Here is a 22,785-nt window from a genome sequence, read left to right as displayed (position 1 = left end):
AAAGCTGGAGAAACAAACTTGTACAGATTATTAGGACTGTAGTTATCAATTTACAGTTCACAATGAATGCAGCTAAAGTTTTCATCTCAGAATTTTGGTTAGTGGATATAGATCACTTAAAATCATAATGTTTTGCTAGTTTTCCAATGCATCAGTAAATGTTGGCTGTCCATGATTTTATGATAAGCTGTCCAAAAATTTTGAAAAATCAAGTTGCCAACACTTGTTCTGCTGAAGGTATAAATTAGAATTGCATACTTGTCAACTGCCCCTGATTTACCTGAATGCCCCAAATTTCAGATACAGACAAATTCAGTCACTAAATTAACTATAACCCACAATGTTACGTGTGAAAGGGGACAAGGTATATGTAAATCCCACCCAAGAGTGAGCATTCTCAGGCAGGCCTTGAAGGGAACCTGTCACCACCAAAATGCAGTTCAACCTGCAGGCATCATATTATACAGCAGGGGGAAGAAGGTAGACGGATACATAGTTTTATGAGAAAATATTCAGTATAACCTGTGCTTTAATCATTTGATCCTTTGCCCTTTCTGGGATTTTCAGTCCAGTGGGCAGTCCTATCAGTGTCTGACAACTTTCTTTGTGCAGGTATGAATATAGAGATAGCTGTCCGTCACTGATAGGACCACTCACTGGACTGAGGTTTAAATAAAGCTCAGGTTCTACAGAATCTACATATCTACTCAGCGCCTCCTGCTCTATAGTATGATGATTACAGATTGGACTGCATTTTCATGATGACAGGTTCCCTTTAATCACCCTTTTTCCCCACCAGCCCTAATCTTGGTAAGTACTGGACTGTACGCTCATATTCTGTGTGCACTGATCTCACAAAGCCTCAGACGCAGCGCGTAAACTTGGAATTAGAGGGGTATATTGAGAAAGGGGGTGGTCCAATGCCAAAATCCAATCGAGCCAGGCCCTTTCCTTGCTGTGGAACCTCTAGACTCAATGGCCCAATTTTTAATTTTTTTTATTTTCATTTACACAGAACAGCATCAGTAATAAATAAAATCTCTTCCTAAATGAAGAACTAATGGTTGCCATGTTATATATGGTATCTCAGATGCTACACAAACAAATACCATTACAATTTGAACATAAAGGCATGGTTTTCCATTTCAGGAAAAAAAAAATAAAATGAAAAAAAACGACAATGCGCCTGACCTTTCTGAACTCCATATCGCTTTCAACATGATGGCCTATAAAAATATAACTGTATCTGGACCACACAGCAGAACGACCACATTAGCAGCCATTACAAATTCATTGCACTCTAGATATATGCAGTAAAATCTCTCTCCGTGATGTTCTGCATATTTCATTGTGTATTACAGCACACTGGAGGTACGCCTTCCGCATGATGGCTTTTGTTCCATGTTGTGCTTTGTACCTTCTGCAGATGAAAATGCTATTTCCTACCACATAATCACGTTTGTATTGATATAGAACAGAGCGATTCATTCCAAATGAACTCAGAGTACAAAATTTAACCTAAGCAGCTATTATTTTCTTCTAAGACAATAGATTTCCAAGTAGGGAGATTTTGCCTGAGTATTTGGAGAGCTGGTTCCTGTAATGAGCTGACAGGCCATTTTACATGACATTGGACTACCTGCGAATCTCTCAGCGCCAACACAATTTATGGTTGGAAAGACTCTGCGCTATATATCTCGTGTGTCATCGCTCCTGAATGTACAGAATTCTGCAAACATATCTCATCTATGGTGTTCAGCATTTCAGGCCAGGCTTCTTTAAGAAGCATTAAGTAGCATTTACCAGGTTAGCTATAGAGCATTTTATGCTAAAAGTCATCAAAAACTAAAATTCCTAGATTTGCTTATGCGACAGCTAGGCAACAGCCCCCAACAGTGGCCATACTGTTCTTCACCAACCTTCCCAAAAAAAGCAACGACCAAGAAATTACTTAAAAGGGCACCTGTCACAAGGTTTTCCCAGTATAAACTAAAGCCACCACCCTTAACTGTTCTATTACCGCAGACCATGGACCTGTGTCTAAGCTCCAAACTACCCCTGCATATGCCAATAAGTACCTTATATACTTCGGACATATGGCGCTGTTCGGTCTGATTTTTCTATTTTTTCTTCTCAGTGCTTCCTCAGTCCCTGCTACATCATGTACCTGCACAGTTTGAAGAGGACGTCAGCTGCAGGGATTGAAGAAGCACCAAGAAACTAAAAAAGATGCCCATCAGACCGGGCAGTGCTGTATGCCAGAAGCATAAAAGGTATTTTTAGACATATGCAGGGGGGGCTGAAGGCTTAGAGACAGGTCCATGGACTAAGGTATTAGACAGGTAAGGATGATGGCTTAATTTTCTATTCGGATGACAAGTTCTCTTTAAGTAATATCTCGGTTGCTGCTTTTCTGGTAATGTTGGTGAAGAACAGTATGGCCATTGTTGAAGACCGTCCGTTGCCTAGATGTCACAGAAGCAAATCAAGAACTGCGGTAATAGAGCAGTTATGGGTGGTGGCTTTAGATTAAATTGAGAAAACCTAATTATTTGTAGGTGAAATAGGGCAGTATGGAAAGATTTTTTTCCCCATAAAATGGAGAAAAAAGCTTTTGCCTCATGGGGTTTTTGCCTTCCTCCGGATTAACATGTTCAGGTATAGGATGAATTCGATGAAACAAACTATGAATTTTATCCAAATTCCAGTTAGAAAGTAACTATGTACTAGGTCAGTTGCTAGGAAATGCAATCTATTGCTACTCTGGGGTCAAGCACAGCATGCAGATTTGCCAATGATTGAACATAGGAGAAGTCTACATGGCAACAGAATGTCTCATGTTCTTATTTTTTAACTCTATGCATTATGACTCTGCATATTATCCATTGAAAAAAGTCTTACCCTCTCAGAAGTTTGAAGAGCATACATCCTAGGGAAAACCAGTCTGCACTGCTGTCATACGCCGTGCCCTTCTGTAGCACTTCTGGCGCCATGTATCCATGCGTTCCTCTGAAATAACAAGAAATAAGACACAAAGCCTATTAAATTATAACCCCTATTAATGTCACAATCTCCATATAAATATATATTTTAATAATTCGGTCATCACAATACTGTACTGCAGTCCCCTCAAGTTGAGAGTATCCCCAAATTCTCAAGAACCCAGGAAAATACAGTTTGAAGCCTAAAAGTTTGTTGAATTTATTTTAGAATCGTGAATTTGAGATGTTACTAGAAAGAGAAAACTGGAAACAACTTTGTTGTCATGTAGAATAAAAGAAAAGTTGGACCTGCTAGCATCCATATCATCACAATGGTTTCTTCTCTTCCATGGGAACACATGATCCAAATCAGGGTCCACTCACACTGCACTTCTAGTATACTTTGAATATCAACTTCTGACGTGTAAGTCACAATATTTTTTCCCCCACCCCAAGTGCATTGATCCAACATTACAATAACAAACATTATGTCACGCACAGTGTAGGAAAGACAAAGTGCAACACGAAGGGATGAGGGGAAGGGAGCCCAGACTCTAAGGACAGAGAAGGGGGAAACCTCCTACTAGGCTGACCTGATATCACCCTGTCCTTCCCTACCGTCCCTATATTGGTTGCTCACCAATCACCGAGCAGGAGCCTAAAACCCGGTCTCTCCCTAGAGCTAAGGTCTGGCTAGGGAACGGGGGGGGGGGGTGAGCGATAGTCAGTCCACACTAACACTAAAGACAGCAAGGGGAGACCGACACGGGGGTAGTAGCTTGGCTTGAGTTGACTTCAGAGAGATCGCACACACGTCCTCTTAGCACCAGAGAGGAAGTAAGAACTGCACTTGCTCCAAGCCTTCACAAGGGGTCATGTGAATATCACCGGCGCCTCCCTATTGCAAAGTGAAGATATTTATACACCCAGGCCAGGGTGTTAATTAGCAAGAGAAAGGTAGCCGCTGGGTCCTAGAGTAAGACAGATCTAAGAAGGTGCCTGTAATGCCAAACGAAGAAATCTCCTGCAACCAACTGCAGGGCAACTGTCTGTCACATCTGACACACCCGTGACACATTAATACAATAGGAAAAGTTCTACAATCTGAAAAAAGGGGAAGAAACGCGTTGGGTTGGGGGGGGGGGGGGTTTCCCTTTTTTCACCTCTTTATGCATTTTTACACACATCACATGCATGGCACTTTGGGTATTTTCCCTAGATAAAAGTCCTATATTTTTTTCTTGATATGGTTGTACCTACAGCAGAATAGTAATTACCTATGTGAGTATGATTTCACACATTTCCTTGCTTTATCCTGTATTGTAAGCAGGGATTATATTTATTGGTATAATAATTTCTTGGATTGTGCCATTTTGTGTCTATTATGACTCTCTGATGGAGGTTTAATATGAGGTTTAGCCCACATAATATTGTGATGGGGCTTGTTGTTATATTGAAGCCTTGTGCTTTTTAAATGTTTTTAACTGGGTTTGTTTGTCTAGTTACTTATACAAATTTATGGTTAAAAGTTGGTGATCCCTGTCTATACCTACTTCTTTTCTTTCTCTTATGATGTAACTGCAATTGTCTGGTATGTGACGGGTTGAACACCATAGTATAGTATTACTATTATTGCTATTGTGGTGCCCTCCGTTTTTCTCCCTAATTCATAGACTATCTGTATGGAGATTTCATGTAGCTCCATTGTTCTCCCAGGGACCAGCTGCCAGGTCCTGATGTGTAACAGACACTAGGAAATTAGAGCACGTCTTATGCTGTTAATTCGTCTATATCGCTATAATCCCAGAGGACCTATTTACTGTGATTTCCGGATTAAGGAATACCGATAATCTTTAACAGACGTCAGCTAATATGTTGATACAATTTGGGGGTAAGCAGTACTCTTGTTTTTCGCCATTGATAGCAAAAGGAAAGAGTTAGCACAACTCAGCCTCTCATTTCTGGCAATAAATTCAAGATAGTTGTCAGCCGACTGCTCTTTCCTGACTATCTAATGGCAAGTTATTATTACAGAAGGGGTTGGATAAGCTTCTGCCAGACACCCCCAACATTGCTCATATGTAAGGGATAAAAACGGCATTGGACATTACCAATAACAGTTTCCCTCTAGGGAATTCATAGGGTAATAGTCGGCAGCTCCAGGAGGAAGATAGCTGTGGGTCATCCTTTAAAATTCATGTCTCAGTTCATGTCTATGGATAGTTCAAAAACATTACAGTCTTTGAATGAGGCTAGGAACTGAAAAGTACAGTACCAAACCTGCAGATAAAGTCCACTTTGAGATTTTTTTTTCATTGAAAATAAGCACTTTAGTATCAGAAAGCTGAACAAGAATAAGAAAAGTTTTGTTTTTGGCTCAGACAATACAATAAATTCAACATATAAAAAAGATTAAATTAATTCTCCAAAAGTTTTCCATTATTGACTTACAATATATGATCTCATTCCAATTCCCCCCATCTCACTGTATTACCGTATATTCCGGCGTATAAGACGACCTGGTGTATAAGACGACCCCCCTACTTTCCTGTTAAAATATAGAGTTTAGGATATATTCACCGTATAAGACTACCCCTTTTCCAACACATACCAAACACCGGTAAAAATAAAAAAAAAACAGATTTGAATTTAACATGGTCCTTTTTTTAATTTAAATTCTTATGACATGCAGGTATATAGCAGGAAAACTGTCACTCATAAACATATTAAAATAGGGGGGACCCCACGTCATTTTTTGGGGGGGTCCCCCATTCTAATAGCTAGTAAAGGCTAGGTATTCAGCTGGGGGCTGATATTAGTAGCCTGGGAAGCTCCGTGGGTATTACCCCCTTCCCAGACTTCAAACATCTGCCCCAGCCGTCTGCTTAACCTCCGCTAGAGACTATAATGATGGTGGATCCCACGCCAATTTTCTTTTTAAAAAATCCTTTATTTTAACACTAAATGACAATTGAGGGGTTAATAAAGATGCAGTCCCTAAATTATTATTAATTTTGTAATTAATTTTTCCCAAAAATGTTGACGTGGGCTTCGCCATATTTTTGTGTCCAGCCAGGTACAGCAGGCAGGAACGGGCTGCCCCCAACCACCAGCTGCCTATTTGTACCTGGCCGGACACAACAATATAGGGAAGCCCTTTTTTTTTTTTATTTCATGAAATAATTAAAAAAAAAAAAAGACGTGGGGCTTCGCCCTATTTTTGTGTCCAGCGAGGTACAACTAGGCAGCTGGGGGCTGGAATCTGCAGCGCAGGGAGGCCCAAGCTTTCTGGCCCCCCCCCCGCTGCAAATTGCAGTCCGCAGCCACCCCGGAAAATGGCGCGTTCATAGAAGCGCCATCTTCTGGCGCTGTACCCAACTCATCCAGGGCCCTGGTGCGGTGGCTCACTGGGTAATAAAGGGGTTAAGGCCAGCTTGGCATTATCAGCTGGCCCTAAGCCCGAAATTCATGGGGTCACGCCAATATTAGACATGACCACCATGAATTTCTAGTAAAGTAATTAAAAAAAACACAAACACCCAGAATAAAGTCCTTTAATTGAAATAAAGACACAATTTTTTAATGTTCTAAATTAAACCATACTTACCATCACGCCCATTCCAGCTGAAGCCAACGATCTCCTGCAATAAAAGCCAACGATCTCCTGCGGTCCAGCCTGTCATGTGAATGTAGCAGAGCTGGATCGGTCCTGGGAACCATGGAGAGGTAAGGATGAGGTTGCTTTATTATTTTACTTTTATTGCAGGAGATCGTTGGCTTCAGCTGGAATGGGCGTGATGGTAAGTATGGTTTAATTTAGAACAATAAAGAATTGTGTGTTTATTTCAATTAAAGGACTTTATTCTGGGTGTTTGTGTTTTTTTTAACTTTTACTATGGGGTTAGTAATGGGGGTGTCTTATAGACGCCTCTCCATTACTAACCTGGGCTTGATGTCAGCTGGCATTATAAGCTGACATCAACCCCAGCCCTATTACCCCCTGCCACCGCACCAGGGCAGCGTGGAAGAGCGAGGCTAAGTGCCAGAATTGGCGCATCCTATGGATGCGCCATTTCTGGGGCGGCTGACGGCTGGTGTTTCTAGCCTGGGAGGGGGCCAATATTCATGGCTCCCTTCCTGGGCTATTAATATCAGCCCCCAGCTGTCTGCCTAGCCTTTGCTAGCTATTAAATTAGGGGGGACCCCACGTCATTTTTTTGGGGGGGTCCCCTATTTTAATAGCTAGTAAAGGCTAGGTATTCAGCTGGGGGCTGATATTAGTAGCCTGGGAAGCTCCGTGGGTATTACCCCCTTCCCAGGCTTCAAACATCTGCCCCAGCTGTCTGCTTAACCTCCGCTAGAGACTAAAATTACGGGGAACCCCACGCCAATTTTTTTTTAAATAAATCCGTTATTTTAACACTAGATGACAAGTACAGTAACCAGCACTGTCACTGTACTTCTTATATATGTGACTGACATGTTTCTATCTATCTAATCTATGTGTGATGCTCTATCTTTCTGTTATAAATTGTCGGGTACAGATGCTGAATTGCCGGCCGGCTTTTTTAAAGAGACGGTGCATGAAAACACTAATATTTGTTTTAATAAATCCTTTACACTAAATGACAAGTACAGTAAGCAATACTGTCACTGTACTTCATATATATGTGACTGACATGTTTCTATCTATCTAATCTATGTGTGATGCTCTATTCTTTCTATTCTAAATTGTCGGGTGCCGGCTTATGCCGCTGCTGAATTGCCGGCTTTTCATATATTGTCACAGAAGCGATGCGAACTTCCCTGCTCCGGACACAGCGCAGCGCTTCTGTGACAAGTGAAAGCTGTCGGCACAGAAGCCCTGCGCTGTGTCCGGAGCTGGGAATACGCAGCGATGTGTCAGTTTCAGCACAGAAGCGCTGACTGTCTGGACCTACCGCAGCCGTATTTTAACTCCCTCCACCTTATATTAACTCCCACATGGCAGGGATACGGCCACGGCAGCTTATTAACACCCCCAGAGTATCCCCGCATGTCAATTTCTGAAAGTTCAAAAACATTACCGGCGTATAAGACGACCCCAGACTAGACAGAAGATTTTTCAGTCTTCAAAAGTCGTCTTATACGCCGGAATATACGGTATGTTCCGGATTTTCCTACAATAAAATGCCGATGTAATCTGCTGTGATTACATAGCTTATTGAAAAAAAATTTGGTGTCATCCTTTCATTTCTACTGGCAATGTTATTGATAAAGTATGAATTATAGCAGCAATTTCTAATCTGAGAAAGCCAGCGAGGAGGAACCTGAAAGCCAACAGTAGTGTAAGCGCTCAGCCATTGTTCAGGTTCATCCCATCTGATGACTCAGAATCATTAGCGCTATTTAAGGCAGCAGTGATTGTGGTAGGGCAGCCTTTGTAGAAATGAGATTCCAGGGCTGCACTTCAAGGCTTCTATCTGCTCCTAATTAAGGAGCATTTCTAGCACATACTATGGTTTCTGAGGACAGTTAGCTGCCTTGAACACAGGATGATCTCGCCTATGCATTTTTTTTGACTCTGTATTCCTCTTCATTTATGGAAATTGTTGTTTTCTATTAGAAAGTGCAAAATTTACAAGAGCGTTTTTAATTTTTCTATCTGATGACTCAGCATATGCATATGGTTATGATTAACAAACAGTCAGGGCAGTTGACAGTAGTGAGGATGTATTACTGGTGTAATAATGATAAGCACTAGAGCTGAAAACAATCTACATTTTACCCCGCCATCAATAATGGTCTGTACTGTATATACAATTCCGAAGTCGTGCAGCAAGGCTTAATCTGTGTCCATAAAATCATTAATAAAGATGTTAAACGGCTTTAGGCTACAAGTCTGCAGTCACTCTATGAGACTGCAGACTTGCAAATCTTGAAATCGCGTGCACTGCGTGCAGTTAGGATTCCCCAGAACCAGAGCCAAGAGAGGCGGGGGCACATGACTGCAAGTGTGTGATTTACATGTGCGGTCAAGTGAAGGCTAGACGAGCATGGCCTCACTCAGTGGAAGTGTATTGAGCGAGGTTGGACACGTCTTGTCGGAATGTGGCTGGAAGTGTGCAAATCACATGCTTGGAGTCACATGACCACCTGCTCCTGGCGCCGGAGAATCCTCACAGTGAGCATGATTTGAATATTACAAGTCTGCAGGCATATAAAAGAGTGACTGCAGACTAGTAGCCTAAGGCCAGACAACCCCTTTAAAGAACGACTTTGCTGTATGGTGGAAGAGGTCTTCTTTTAATGGTCATCATTCATAAGGTAAAAGTAAATGCAGAATAGTAATGAAATTTATAGAAGAACAAATATAATAAATAGATTGTAACTCAAGTAGAATTGTACATACAGGACCAACTGAGTCTTACATGGGAACATATTCCAAAACAAAATAATATTACAATACCACTATATATATAGATTTACATCTGATGACCTTAAATTCAGTGTCTAAGGAATATCAACTTTAATTATAAATGTACAGTACTTACACACTAGCATGTGGCTTCTTCTTGGAAAAATCACAAGCGAGTCCCAAATCTGATATCCTCACATGCCCATGTTCATCTAATAGAATATTTGCTGGCTGCAAGCAGAGGTGATAGAAGTCATTAGAATCATTCAGGACAATCATGTAGACCCACACAAATGTTTTATAACACACGTGGTATATATGGTGAATTCCTGAACTATGAAAGACCCCATAGACCAGGAATCAGCAACCTGCAGCACTCCAGCTGTTAGCTATAACTCCCAATATGCGGCTGCCAAGGAATGCTTGGAGCTTTGGTTGCACAACAGTTGTGATGGCAAAGGTTGCTGATCCCTGCCATACATACATATGACCCATAGTTGAGTTATGCCATAAATGTCTCTGCATGGTTGAAGGATTTCAATGGGCAACAAGTGGGAAACCCATGAATCCAGAAAGTGTTGGGGTGCTTGGCTCCCACTGGAGCGTTATCACTCACAACAGAATCATAATGGAAATGTGGAAACAGCCATGTTCTGGCCATGCTAAAGATTATAGAAGAATATAGAAGCCAGGAGATACTGGCTATAATGATACCACCATAATCTGGATCTTCAGAGCACTAAAAATACATAAAACATTCCCGAAAGCCCAGCAGGGTTTTACTGCAATGCTCCTGCAGCTCTGATAACATCATACATGAAACCTCTTTGGTCTACTAGATTAATCTCAAAGAAGATAGTCAGTACGTGTAGCAAACCATGGACCTGATATGTCCCAGAGAATAAAAGGTTTTAGATCTGATAGGATTTTTTGAAAGTTTACTCTAAATGGAAAGAGCTATTTAGAAACGAATGTCAGCTTTTTAGTCTAGCTTCCCTGGACAAACGCTTATTGGGTATTGAAGACATGTACATTGGAGCTGCAGTAGAGGAATCCTATTGAAGTGTGAACACTTTCCTCCTGCCACACGGATTGAAAGCTTTCCCAGCAGCAAAAGTTCACTCATAAAGAAGGTTTTTCCTCTTTCCGACCGCAAGTATGTCATGTAATGAAGTGAGGAATGGAGCCAGCTGAATAAAATGGGTTTGCTTTAATATTCTAAAATTACTCTTTCGCTCCAGAAGTCACCTAATTCTGAGAGAGAAGCATATCCTATGACCCAGATGATGAGCGCTGCGTGTGCTCCCCGCATCAGACCCACAGATCTAGGTTTAGACATGCCACCGATAAGGAGATTACTTATGTGGCCCTTACTTGGCTCAGGAACAAGTTCAGAAGGAATAAACTTGGCGTTAAGGGGAGGTCACATGGTTTAGTGATGCTTGGCAGAAAAAATGAATGTCAGTCCTTTCCCTTAAGGCCACACAAGACAACATTGACCATAATGAATGTGTGTGTTGCAAGCTTCCTGAATTACATATATTCGAGTCTGGTAAATATCAGGAAAATTATTCTTTAGAGTCTGACTTCTGCATTCAAGATAGAGGCTTTCATTAAAATGTAGAATTAAAGAAGTAGCTTATTTGGTGTCATACAAAGATCGGACTGTTTCCCCACAGCTCACGATGTAGGATGCAGGGTAGATACAGATTTCTTTACATTTAATAGAGTAGTGAGAAAATTGGGATGGTCTATTCTCATCCTCCATATGCTGTCCTCCAAGTTTTTCATAGTGTGATCCTTTACCACACGATAATACTAAGGCAAATTAAAGAGCGTCTGTCAGCACAAACACTGTTCAAACCAAGCACAGGCGTTAAGTGCACCTTCCCACCTGCCAGTTTTCCATTTACCTTCGCCCTTCTCTGAGTTCTGGAAAGCCAGCACTGTCAATCAAGGTAAAAGGAAGAGCAGAGATAGTTGGAAACAAGTAGGTAGGAAGAGCTGCTCGGCCATGCCATGGGTGCACAGAGTGCCAAGGCTTGGTTTGAACAGTCATTTTGAGCTGACAGACGCCCTTTAAAGAAGTCCAAAGCACTGAAGATTCCAATAACATTCTACATTTAGTATTTACATTTTAAAAAGGCCACCTTTTGGTGACATCTGGCCTTCCTTTTTCAAGCTTATGTCTTAGCATAGAAAACCTCAGGCATTGATAAATAGACTAATAGGATTGTTTTAACCTCTGTTACCTTGAACTTTCAAACACTGAGGTAGTATTTTATGATGTACTACTAGATGAATTATTTCCTGAACACTAACAAAGTGTATCTTAGGAACTAGAGATTAGTGAATCACTTGAATGCAAATGGAAATCATGTCGAAATGTTGTGAATTCACTGAACACAGTAAATTTTAATAATTAGCTTTTCAATTCATGCAAAAAAAAAAAAAACGTCAAAAATGGTCACTGCCATTTTACAAAGATTGCTTCAGCCAGTGAAGGCTCCCATGACCTAAGGAGCGGCAAATTGGGCTCTCTCATAATTCCCTGCAGCTATCATACCACATGGTATATAGCACATTCAATATGAAGGTACGATCATACCCTGTATAAAAGCATAGGCAGGGAATGCAGTAGCCATTTTAGTGTGACTTTGCATACTGAGAGGATGTCACATCTTAGCCATATAGAAAGACATAAACCAGTGAACAAATTCAACAGATCGTGTGTGACAGTCACTTTGATATATGTGGCAGTCACTTTGATATTACTAAGGCTGTGTTTGCATTAGCAAGCTTTGAAAGGATTGGATGCAGTTCTAGGAGACCTCAGAGTGTTATACACATCTTTTGAAGGCAATTTGAGTATTTGGGTTTCATGGCAAGTCGATTCACTGCAGATCAAACTTAGTAAAAATTCGCATAAGCTGCGAATTTCAAAAGATTTGCTCATCTCTCTTAGGTACATAAGATCCTATATTAAAGAGAATGTTGTATATTTGTCCCAGTCAGTCAAGGCTACTAAAATTTTTGACAACTACTGCACAAGTGACTTGCACATATTTGACCTGTTAGGTCTGCCCTACACATGACGTAAATGTTATATTTGTCCTCATTCCATAGAATATTGCTATATGTAGTTATAGTTTCATAGTTTTTAAGGTATGAAATTGATGTAAATCCACCGAGTTCAACCTATAGCCTAACATGTTCATCCAGAGGAAAGCAAAAATCCCATGAGGCAGATGCTAATAGCCCTATATTAGGGGAAAAATGTCTTCCCGACTCCACATTCAGCAATCAGATTAGCTCCCTGGATCAAAGTCCCGTCACAGAATCTATTGCTCATAACCTGTAATATTATATGCATCAAAAAGGCATCCAGACCCATCTTGAGCTTTTGTAGTGAATCAACCATTACAACATCATGTAGCAGAGCGTTCCATAGTCTCACTGCTCTTACAGTAAAGAATCTGCATCTGTAATTATAATTAAACCTTCTTTCCTCTAGACGTAGAGGATGTCCCGTTGTCTCCATTACAGGTCTAGGTGTAAAACTAATCATAAGATCTCTGTACTGTACCCTGATATATTTGGTCCCAGTTTATACTATGTTTAACTGTATGTACTGTAAGGCAGCTACCGGACATATAGTTGATGGGAGGTATGTGTCACAGAGATGGTTGTCATCTGTGATGTAACCCTGGAATGTTGCTCTAGTGAACATAAGCACTAAGAGGATTGTTTGGTGCATCCGGGAACAGGTTTTATGGGCAACTTGAGAGACGGGTGGGTCTGGTTGCCCACATACCTCACCTCTGGGTGTGGTTAAGAGGTTAAAATGGAGTCCTTTGTTTGGCACATGATTTGTGTATGAAGGGAGAAGGCCTCCCGTGTGTTGTCATCTCCAGACTGAGCCAGGGTACTGCACGCTATCCAGCCTGTGCGCCCACAGGACTGGCTAACCAGAGACTTTGCCTAAAGGACTGTTTACTTTGTTTTGCCTGAACTAAAGGCTGTTTGTTTTGCTTTTGCTTACAGATGGTTTATGAGGTAATAAACCAACGTGGACATTTAAATGAAAACGCTTGTTTGCCAATTTGCTTCCCGACGCACCCAAATGAGTAGAAACTAGTGTTGAGCGAGTACCATCATGGCCAAAAGTATTGAGAATGAGACAAATAGTAATTTTTCCAAAGTTTACTGCTTTATTTTGTGTAATGGCAATTTGCATATACTCCTGAATGTCAAAGAGTGATCAGCTTAACAGCAATTACTGTACTTGCAAAGTCAATATTTGCCCAGAAAATGAACTTTAACCCCCAAAACACATTTCAACATCATTGCAGTCCTGCCTTAAAAGGAGCAGCTAACATCGTTTTAGTGATTGATCCATTAACACAGGTGTGGGTGTTGATGAGGACAGGGCTGGCGATCAATCAGTCATGATTAAGTAAGAATGACATCACTGGACACTTTAAAAGGAGGCTGGTTCTTGGTATCATTGTTTCTCTTCAGTTAACCATGGTTATCTCTAAAGAAACAAGTGCAGCCATCATTGCACTGCACAAAAATGCCCTAACAGGGAAGAGTATCGCAGCTACAAAGATTGCACCGCAATCTATCGCATCATCAAGAACTTCAAGGAGAGAGCTTCCATTGTTGTCAAAAAGGCTCCAGGGCGCCCAAGAAAGACCAGCAAGCGCCAGGACCGTATCTTAAAACTGTTTCAGCTGCGGGATCGGACTACCAGCAGTGCCGAGCTTGCTCAGGAATGGCAGCAGGCTGGTGTGAGTGCTTCTGCACGCACTGTGAGGCGGAGACTCTTTGAGCAAGGGCTGGTTTCAAGGAGGGCAGCAAAGAAGCCACTTCTCTCCAGAAAAAACATCAGGCACCGACTGATATTCTGCAAAAGGTACAGGGAGTGGACTGCTGAGGACTGGGGCAAAGTCATTTTCTCTGATGAATCTCCTTTTCGATTGTTTGGGACATCTGGAAAACAGCTTATTCGGAGAAGAAGAGGTGAGCGCTACCACCAGTCTTGTCTCATGCCAACTGTAAAGCATCCTGAAACCATTCATGTGTGGGGTTGCTTCTCAGCCAAGGGAATCGGCTCACTCACAGTCTTGCCTAAAAACACAGCCATGAATAAAGAATGGTACCAGAATGTCCTCCAAGAGCAACTTCTCCCAACCGTCCAAGAGCAGTTTGGCGCCCAACAATGACTTTTCCTGCATGATGGAGCACCTTGCCATAAAGCAAAGGTGATAACTAAATGGCTCATGGAACAAAACATAGAGATTTTGGGTCCATGGCCTGGAAACTCCCCAGATCTTAATCCCATTGAGAACTTGTGGTCAATCATCAAGAGACGGGTGGACAAACAAAAACCAACAAATTCTGGCAAAATGCAAGCATTGATTATGCAAGAATGGACTGCTATCAGTCAGGATTTGGTCCAAAAGTTGATTGAGAGCATGCCAGGGAGAATTACAGAGGTCTTGAAGAAGAAGGGGCAACACTGCAAATATTGACTTGCTGCATTAACTCATTCTAACTGTCAATATAACCTATTGGTACTCATAATATGATTGCAATTATATTTCTGTATGTGATATAAACATCAGACAAACACTAATAAAAACCAGAGGCCAGCAGATCATGTGAAAATATAATTTTGGTGTCATTCTCAAAACTTTTGGCCATGACTGTATGTTCTGTTAACCCTTTCGCCGAGTATGCTCCGGCGAGCACCGAGTAGTTACAGCTGCTTGGTGTTATGTTTAAATCACTACCGTGTGCATGATTTGTGACTGTGACAGCTTTAATACATGTGAGGAATGCAAAAGAAACAATCATTCCTCACATGTATTAAAGCTGTCAAACAGTCACAAATCATGCACACGGGAGTGATTTAAACATAACACCAAGCAGCTGTAACTACTCGGTGCTCGCCCGAGCATACTAGGCGAAAGGGTTAACAGAACATACTCGCTCAACACTAGTAGAAACCCTACAGTACGCTTAATGCTCAATAAAAGTAATCCAAAAGTTCTGATTCCTGAACACCTACAGGATTACAAATCTACTGTAGCATAATTGGACTAATTTACATGTCCAGGAAAACTGTGTGGCAATCGGTATGGTAGATTCAAAGGCAGTCATATTGGTCATCATCTAGATTCCTATAAATACCTAAAAACTAGCTCAACTTGTACCACCTTGACAGTAAAGAACACCTGAAAATTGGAAATTCAATGGGGATTTAAAGAAAAAAAACTGTTACACCTTTATGAAGATATAAAGAATAGCAGATGTGCTCCTCACTTATTCTCTGCAATATATGATATGTATGAAAGAAAAGACAGCTTGTATTGTACTGAGGGTGAATGCAGCAGAATGCCAGGACACGAAGAGCTGTTTTAGATTATTTAATGCCTTCGTTTGGTATGTACAGCCATAATGTGACCCCACCGCCCATGTTTATGAAAAAAGTTTAGCAGACGTGCTCATGCAAACAAAATTCTACGGCAGTCAGGCCGTGTAAATCAAATGGGACAATAATTAGCTTTTAAGATGTAAACTTTACCTGCACAACCACCATTGAAGCTATTTCTACATTTCTCAAAATTAGACTAAAAAGGTAAAACCCTATTCTTATAAAGAAGTATGCAGCAAGTGACAAAGGACAAGTTTTACCAATGCTTTATTCTTTATGGTATAGATGTCGAATAAGGATTCCTTAGATCAAAACCTAAAAAGGTTCAGAATTCAGTACAAATCTTTTGAAAATTCCTGGCCAATTTGCGGCAAAATTCACACATGCTACCTGTGGACTTTGCAGAGTATTTTCAGTGCAGATTATTTTATTTGTAAAACTCAATTCACTAGCACTACACTGTAATTTGTGAAATGTGAAATTTCAGTGCCAATTGTGTGACTTTCATTTTAAGGATTTTTTTTCTTTTTTGAGATCATTAAATTATTTGTAGCTGTCTTGATAAGTGAGAGTGACTCAGTCCTGAACTATTTTACTGGGCCATATACAGTAGTGTTCAAAATAATAGCAGTCCAATAGGACTAACCAGATTAATCACGGTTTTTGGTATAAATTATATTACCACATGTCAAACAATTTACCAGTTCGTGCAGTAGATTCTAAGAAAACCAACAGACTCTGCATTCATGATCTGCATGTTTTTGAGTCTGCGTATTTGAGTAATTAAGGGGGTGTGTTCAAAATAATAGTAGTGTGGAGTTCACTTAGTGAGGTCAATCATTCTGTGAAGATTCAGGTGTGAATCAGGTGGCTCTTATCTAAGGGTGAAGCCAGCACATGTTGTACATGCATTTCTCCTTGAAAGCCTGAGAAATATGGGTCGTTTGAGACAGTGTTCAGAAGAACAGCGTACTTTGATTAAAAAGTTGATTGGAGAGGGTAAAACTTATTTATAAGTGCAGACAATAATAGGCTGTTCAGCTAAAATGATCTCCAATGCTTTAAAATGGAAAGCAAAACCAGAGACACGTGGAAGAAAACGGAAGACTACCATTCGAATGGATCAAAGAATGGCCAGAATGGCAAAGGATCAGCCAATGATCAGTTCCAGGATAATCAAAGACAGTCTCAAGTTACCTGTGAGTACTGTGACAGTTAGAAGATGCCTGTGTGAAGCTAATCTCTTAGCAAGAAGTCCACACAAACTCCCACTATTAAAAAAACAAAACAAAAAAAAAAACATGTACTGAAGCGGATACATTTTGCCAAAGAACACATCAAGAGGCCTAAAGAGAAATGGAGAAACATTTTGTGGACTGATGAAAGAAAAATTATTCTTTTTGGGTCCAAAGACCACAGACAGTTCGTCAGACGGCCCCCAAACTCTGCATTCAAGCTACAGTACACTCTGAAGACAGTGAACGGATTATCGATCAAGCATCACAATATGGGCATGTTTCTCTTACTATGGTACCGGACCTATTTACCGCATACCATGAATCATCAGTTTGCATATATTAAAATACTTGAAGAGGTCATGTTGCCTTACGCTGAAGAGGATATGCCCTTGCAATGGGTGTTTCAACAAGATAACGGCCCTAAACACCCTAGTAAACAAGCAAAATCTTGGTTCCAGTCAAACAAAATTGAGGTTATGGAGTGGCCAGCCTGATCTCTGGACCTTAAGCCGATAGAACACTTGTGAGGTGACATTAAAAATGCAGTTCCTAAGGCAAAGCAACAAGTACCAAACAATTGTGGGATGTAGTCAAAGCATCCTGGGCTGGAATAACAGTAGACAGGTGCCAGAAGTTGATCGACTCTATGCAACATAGATGTGAAGCAGTTCTAAAAAAAACTGTGGGTATACAACTAATTATTAGGTTAGTGGTCCACAGGAATGCTAAATCTTAAAAAAAAAGTACATATTATAAGTTTGTAAAGACAAATGCAGACGCTATTTTTTATAGAACAGCCCAATGTTAATTTTTGTTATTTTCTTTAAAGTAGTTAAAAATGATATACATTTCTCTTCATGTTTTGAATTAGAAAACGGTGCGCAATGTTCCCAATGCATGTAAATAAAAACTAGTATAAATATTTTGTGCTTACCTTGTGTTTTTGAACACACTGCTATTATTTTGAACACTACTGTAGATTGGTGCAATACAAGGGAATGAAGAAGTGTCAACTGGAACTTGTATTGCACCTCCAGTGAATGAAGTGTTTATGGTATTACAGAAATTTTGCTTCTTAATTTGCTGTGAAGATCTCCCAAGTAATGGGGACGAAAAAGTGTTAAAACTCTGTCATAGGAAAAGTTAAAATCTCCAGAGAAGGGAGAAGAGCTTAAAATTCAAATTCCTTTTGGATGCAGGACCTCACATTGAACATATGGGGAAGTGAGAAAAACTGAATAAAACTTAGGAAATGCAACCCCAAACTCCATTTGAAGCAGTGGCTCCCTGCAGTGTCCAGGTAATTTATCAGGAAAATTATTTTCTGGGAACCACATACTAAAATGAGATCTGTTTACACAGAGGTAACTTATTTTCATCAAAGCATCTTTTGTAGACATTTAGGCTCCTGGGTCCGGATATGAATATTGGGGTTTGAATTGGTCCGATATTTATGGGAAATAGATTTTCAGCGTCGTAGCGAAGAGACAGACGTGACACATTCACTCATATTGCCATGGGGCCACTAGAATCCCTCTACCTTAACATCGGCCTGATAGATCATATTTGTGTTTATCAAATATTTGGGTCATATTTGGTCTCTATGCAAAGGTAAGATAATGATAGAAAATATGATATCAATATCTAATGCGATATCTTGTAAGTTGGGGGATCTCAAAATCCTGAAGGGCTGAGAACATCCTACAAACAGCCCCCACGTGAAGTCATCAAGGGTAGGTATGTGGGTGTAACTTAGCACTAATAAAAAGCAGAAACTGGGTTTGGGTCCTTGTCAGCTCTTGGAAGGCATAGTTCGCTGTGGAGGTTCTGTCCATTTTCTCAATAGAAGTGCTTCCCTTCGCTAAGCTCTGAGCCATTTCTGTGGCCAGGTTTAGTAAGTTTCTTTTGTTATCCCTTTTTATTTTATGCAATTGTACATATTGTATTGTTTTGTTCCCACTTTGTATATTTTTTATAAACACTGCCTATCTTTTTGGATTGAACATAAAATTGAATAGCTCCGTTCCTTTTGCTCTGTAAACCGCACCCCTGAAGCCATATGCTACCTGTAACGGGTTTCAATCAACCTGTATAAACGACTGCTGGTGGCAGCTAAAGGTTCTTTTTGTTATTGTGGAGCTGGCAGTGACTGTATGGGGGCTATATACATATATTCCATGCGTTGGAATCGGAGGTGTATATACTATACGCTCACTGCTAATTCCCCAATAACCAGCCTAGTAGTGGAAGCAGCTGTGGTCTCGTCGATCACTCATCAAACAATTGTGTAATTGTCCTGACGATTGGAGGCAGCGGAGTTGTGTCCCCATGACAACTGGTGGCAGCGGTGGGATCTGTGTGATCTCTCCGGTGTCACCTGTGACAAAGAGATAACAGTGATAGATTCTGCATGACCTCCCCCCTCCGGCTGTGTATCCATGACACTCTCACATAGCATATTTTATCTGTAGCTACTTGAGTACTTTAGAGGGAATATATGGCAAACTGAAAATACTAGATAGGCTGAAGTTCCACCAAAGTTGGAAACTATGGACAGCACCATTACTTTTAAACATAACTTCCATTATAAGGAAAGTTTCCCCATACAAATAAATTATTAAAGCTAGCAGACATTGCCAAAAATAGCAAAAAAACAAATACTTAACTGTAGACATTTATTATTTGCTGTGTGGAAATCCAATGTGCATTTTATAAAATATCCATGGGTAAAATCTGAGGCTGACATGCTCATATAAAGTTTGGGAAGTGAAATCCTTTCAGATTCCCTTTATAGTCCACAGGAACACTATTAAAAACCCCACTCATTTTCCTTGAATGTGGAATCTAGAATCAGATCCTGAACACGTGAACATAAGTTAATGATATCTGACAAGAGCTTACTGTCTTGAGAAAACGAGACATGGAACTGAATGGGGGACACATATAGGATGACGGACTTTCAGAGCATACGGTTTCACTGGAACAGTTGACAGGCCCTGGGACTTCTCCAGAGGAATGCCCTGAGGGATTTCTGGCTTTCACACTGGCATTATAAACAGTAGTTTGATTTTAAGGAGTTTGGGCAGATTGCTACAACTGCAATGTAAACCTATGCAACACAGCTGGTGAGCTTTGAGGAGGGCCAGAGAGAACAGGACACAGCTAGACAAAATAATGTGCTTATTATCCTAACAGCAAATGGAAGCTGAATGGACCTTTGTATTTCCTGGTTTCTTGTGGTCTTATTCAATGACCAGTGGCTGACCTGAACAAATAGATATTGAGGAGAAGGGTGAAAAACCATCTTCATTACAAGGCGGGAGACAAATACATTCGTATTATGGTACAGAATTTGCTTGGATGCCATCTAAGACTCTGGCTGCTAAGTGCACCCATAGGGCACCTATCTTACAGAAAAGTGTATTAGCATCAATGGTAAAAAAAAAGGGTTACAGTTTTTGGAAACATTAACAAATATCCAATACCAAGTTATGATTCAATCACAATAGCTATGTTCTAATAATAAATATGCAGAGCAAAAGGGAACTTCACATTCTCCGCTAGAGCTGAATTTACATGTCACTTTTGGTGCAATTTATTTTAATTTTTTACACCAAAAACAAAGAGTTGAAATGAATGGTACAGCGTACATTTGGACAGTTTTTGGTATGGGAGTGTTCATATTTAAAGTGCATATATGGGACACGAAATAACAGCCCTTGTTTTAGTTCATAGATGTGTCGGTCCTATTTTTCTGCATTAAAATACAAATCAAGACCCAGACATGTGACCCAGTACTTTCTTGTGGCCACAGAAGTATACATTCATGGTCATTTTTAGGACACTTGGTAAAGATCTACCTTCAAGTCTCTGTATACAACAAAGCGATTGTGCATGTGTTCCAAGCCCAAAATAATTTCAGCAGCATAAAACCTCATTTCCTTCTCAGAGAAGACACCATGTTGTGACAGGTGGTAGTGCAAATCCCCTCCTGTAATAAAGAAACAATATGTTCAATTCATCATCAAGAGTCTGTACTTAACAAATCTGTTTGTACACATGATAAAGACGACACAATCTTCGGGATGAGCTGCTATACAAGCTGTATGTACATGTAAACATATCTGCTGGAATATATACAAACCATCAACATGTCTCCAGGCTTGGACTGGCCCATAGGAGAATCCTCCGGTGGGCCCCTGTGCAGGAGTGGCCCACCACCCTCTTATATGACCAGTACTTGGCACAATATACTTGAATTACTTCATACAGACAGAGGCAGCATCTTATTCTTTTAAAAAATTAACCCAGATCATTGTTATATAAATTTGTGATCGAGGATAATGTCACATTTGAACATAGCTGAAAAGTGGGGTCCTGGAGCTGGTTACTGGTGGGCCCTTGGCACCCCATTCCGACAATGCGTTTGCCGTATTAATAGAACTACCCATACTCTGAAGTCAATTTACTCTTGTGGTACATAGCTGGAATGTGAGCGTGTCAAAAAATTACCTAATATTTAAGAATATGTGCACAAGACCTCTTTTAAACTCAGAAGAACTCAGAAGACGCTTCAAGAAGCTTTGCCACTTTTTTTTTTTCTGACGCATCTTTTATGTTGTTGTTTTTCTGTCGACTCTTGAACGTTTTTTCTTTGGTTTTGGCCACAGGTGGTTTTTGTAGAGGGTTTTTCTATGTTTTTTGTGATGCCTTTTAAAAAGGTACGTGCACAAGATATTTTTTTCATGTGTATTCAAGCTGGAATTCACCTGAAAAAGTGGAGCAAAACTGAAGCAAAAAATGAACATAGTGCACAGCAATGTAAAAACGACATTGCTGTGCACATGTTCTGTCTTTTGCCATTTCTTTTAACTGCTCTAGGGTTCCAAAAACGTGAAGCAGTTAAAAGAAGAATGTTCATTTTCCACTATAGTGAAAAAGCCGCCAATGGCAGAGCCACCTTAAAACAGATGGCAAAGCCGCCAGCGAAGCCACTTCAGGAAATAGACCACCGAACATTTCCTGAAACAGCTTTGCTTAGAAAATCTCAGTCGCTAGAAAAAAGGCACTGTGTGCACGTACCCTCATTTTTTATTTTTTATTTGCACTCCTAATGAAGAAGACGCTTTTTTAATGCAAAAATGGCAAAACACTCTGGAAGATGTCTTGGCTTATTGACTTCTATTGTGAAGTTTAGAGAGTCTTCAGAGTGGAAAACAGCAGAAGACTAGACATGTCACTTCTTATGGGGTCGTTAGAAACCTGAAGTGGTTAACAGACGTTGAAAAGCTTGAACATATGTAAGCCTGCAAAACAAGTCGATTTTACATAGAAATGCATGAGTTTATACTTTTGAGAATCTTGTGCACAACTCTAAATCAGCTTTAATGTTGAATGGACTTTTTAGCATTTTTGGACAATATTTTTTATATTCCATTTCAGCATCTACTGTAGACTATTAAAAACATAGAAAAAAAGCATGCAGTAATCTAGGCAAAGATCATTGTGAATCGAGGAGCAGAGGGGAGCTGTAATATCACCTATTGTGACTGATAAATCCCATGTTGTCTTAATTGTCTGTAATGATAATGAGACTGCTGAAATGCCAGCTATATGGAACAGAAAGTATGAGCCTAGTATTAGTCTTTGTGGCGAGTATGAATATTTAGGTTATTTTTTTTTTGTTCTTTCTCAAGGAGTGGTAAGAAAAAAAAACAAACAAAAAAA

At 40.3% G+C, this 22,785-nt stretch overlaps 1 protein-coding gene across 2 annotated transcripts in view; it reads right to left on the bottom strand.

Annotated features, from left to right (window-relative positions):
- Positions 1-22,785, bottom strand: part of GRK3 (G protein-coupled receptor kinase 3) — a 315,828-nt gene that overhangs the window by 26,247 nt on the left and 266,796 nt on the right. For both annotated transcript variants that reach the window (XM_073672931.1, XM_073672932.1), the window contains exons 11-13: positions 20,919-21,049; positions 9,515-9,609; positions 2,902-3,009 (exon numbers count right to left, since the gene is read on the bottom strand). In XM_073672931.1, coding sequence (XP_073529032.1) covers positions 2,902-3,009; positions 9,515-9,609; positions 20,919-21,049 — 334 coding nt within the window. The remainder of the gene's footprint in view (positions 1-2,901; positions 3,010-9,514; positions 9,610-20,918; positions 21,050-22,785) is intronic.

Source organism: Phyllobates terribilis, unplaced genomic scaffold (genome assembly GCF_046119375.1).
Source record: "Phyllobates terribilis strain yellow unplaced genomic scaffold, ASM4611937v1 Scaffold_1__5_contigs__length_1240528914, whole genome shotgun sequence".
Lineage (NCBI taxonomy): Eukaryota > Metazoa > Chordata > Amphibia > Anura > Dendrobatidae > Phyllobates > Phyllobates terribilis.
Note: the sequence above shows the minus strand (reverse complement) of the source record. Positions and strands in the feature narration are given on the sequence as shown.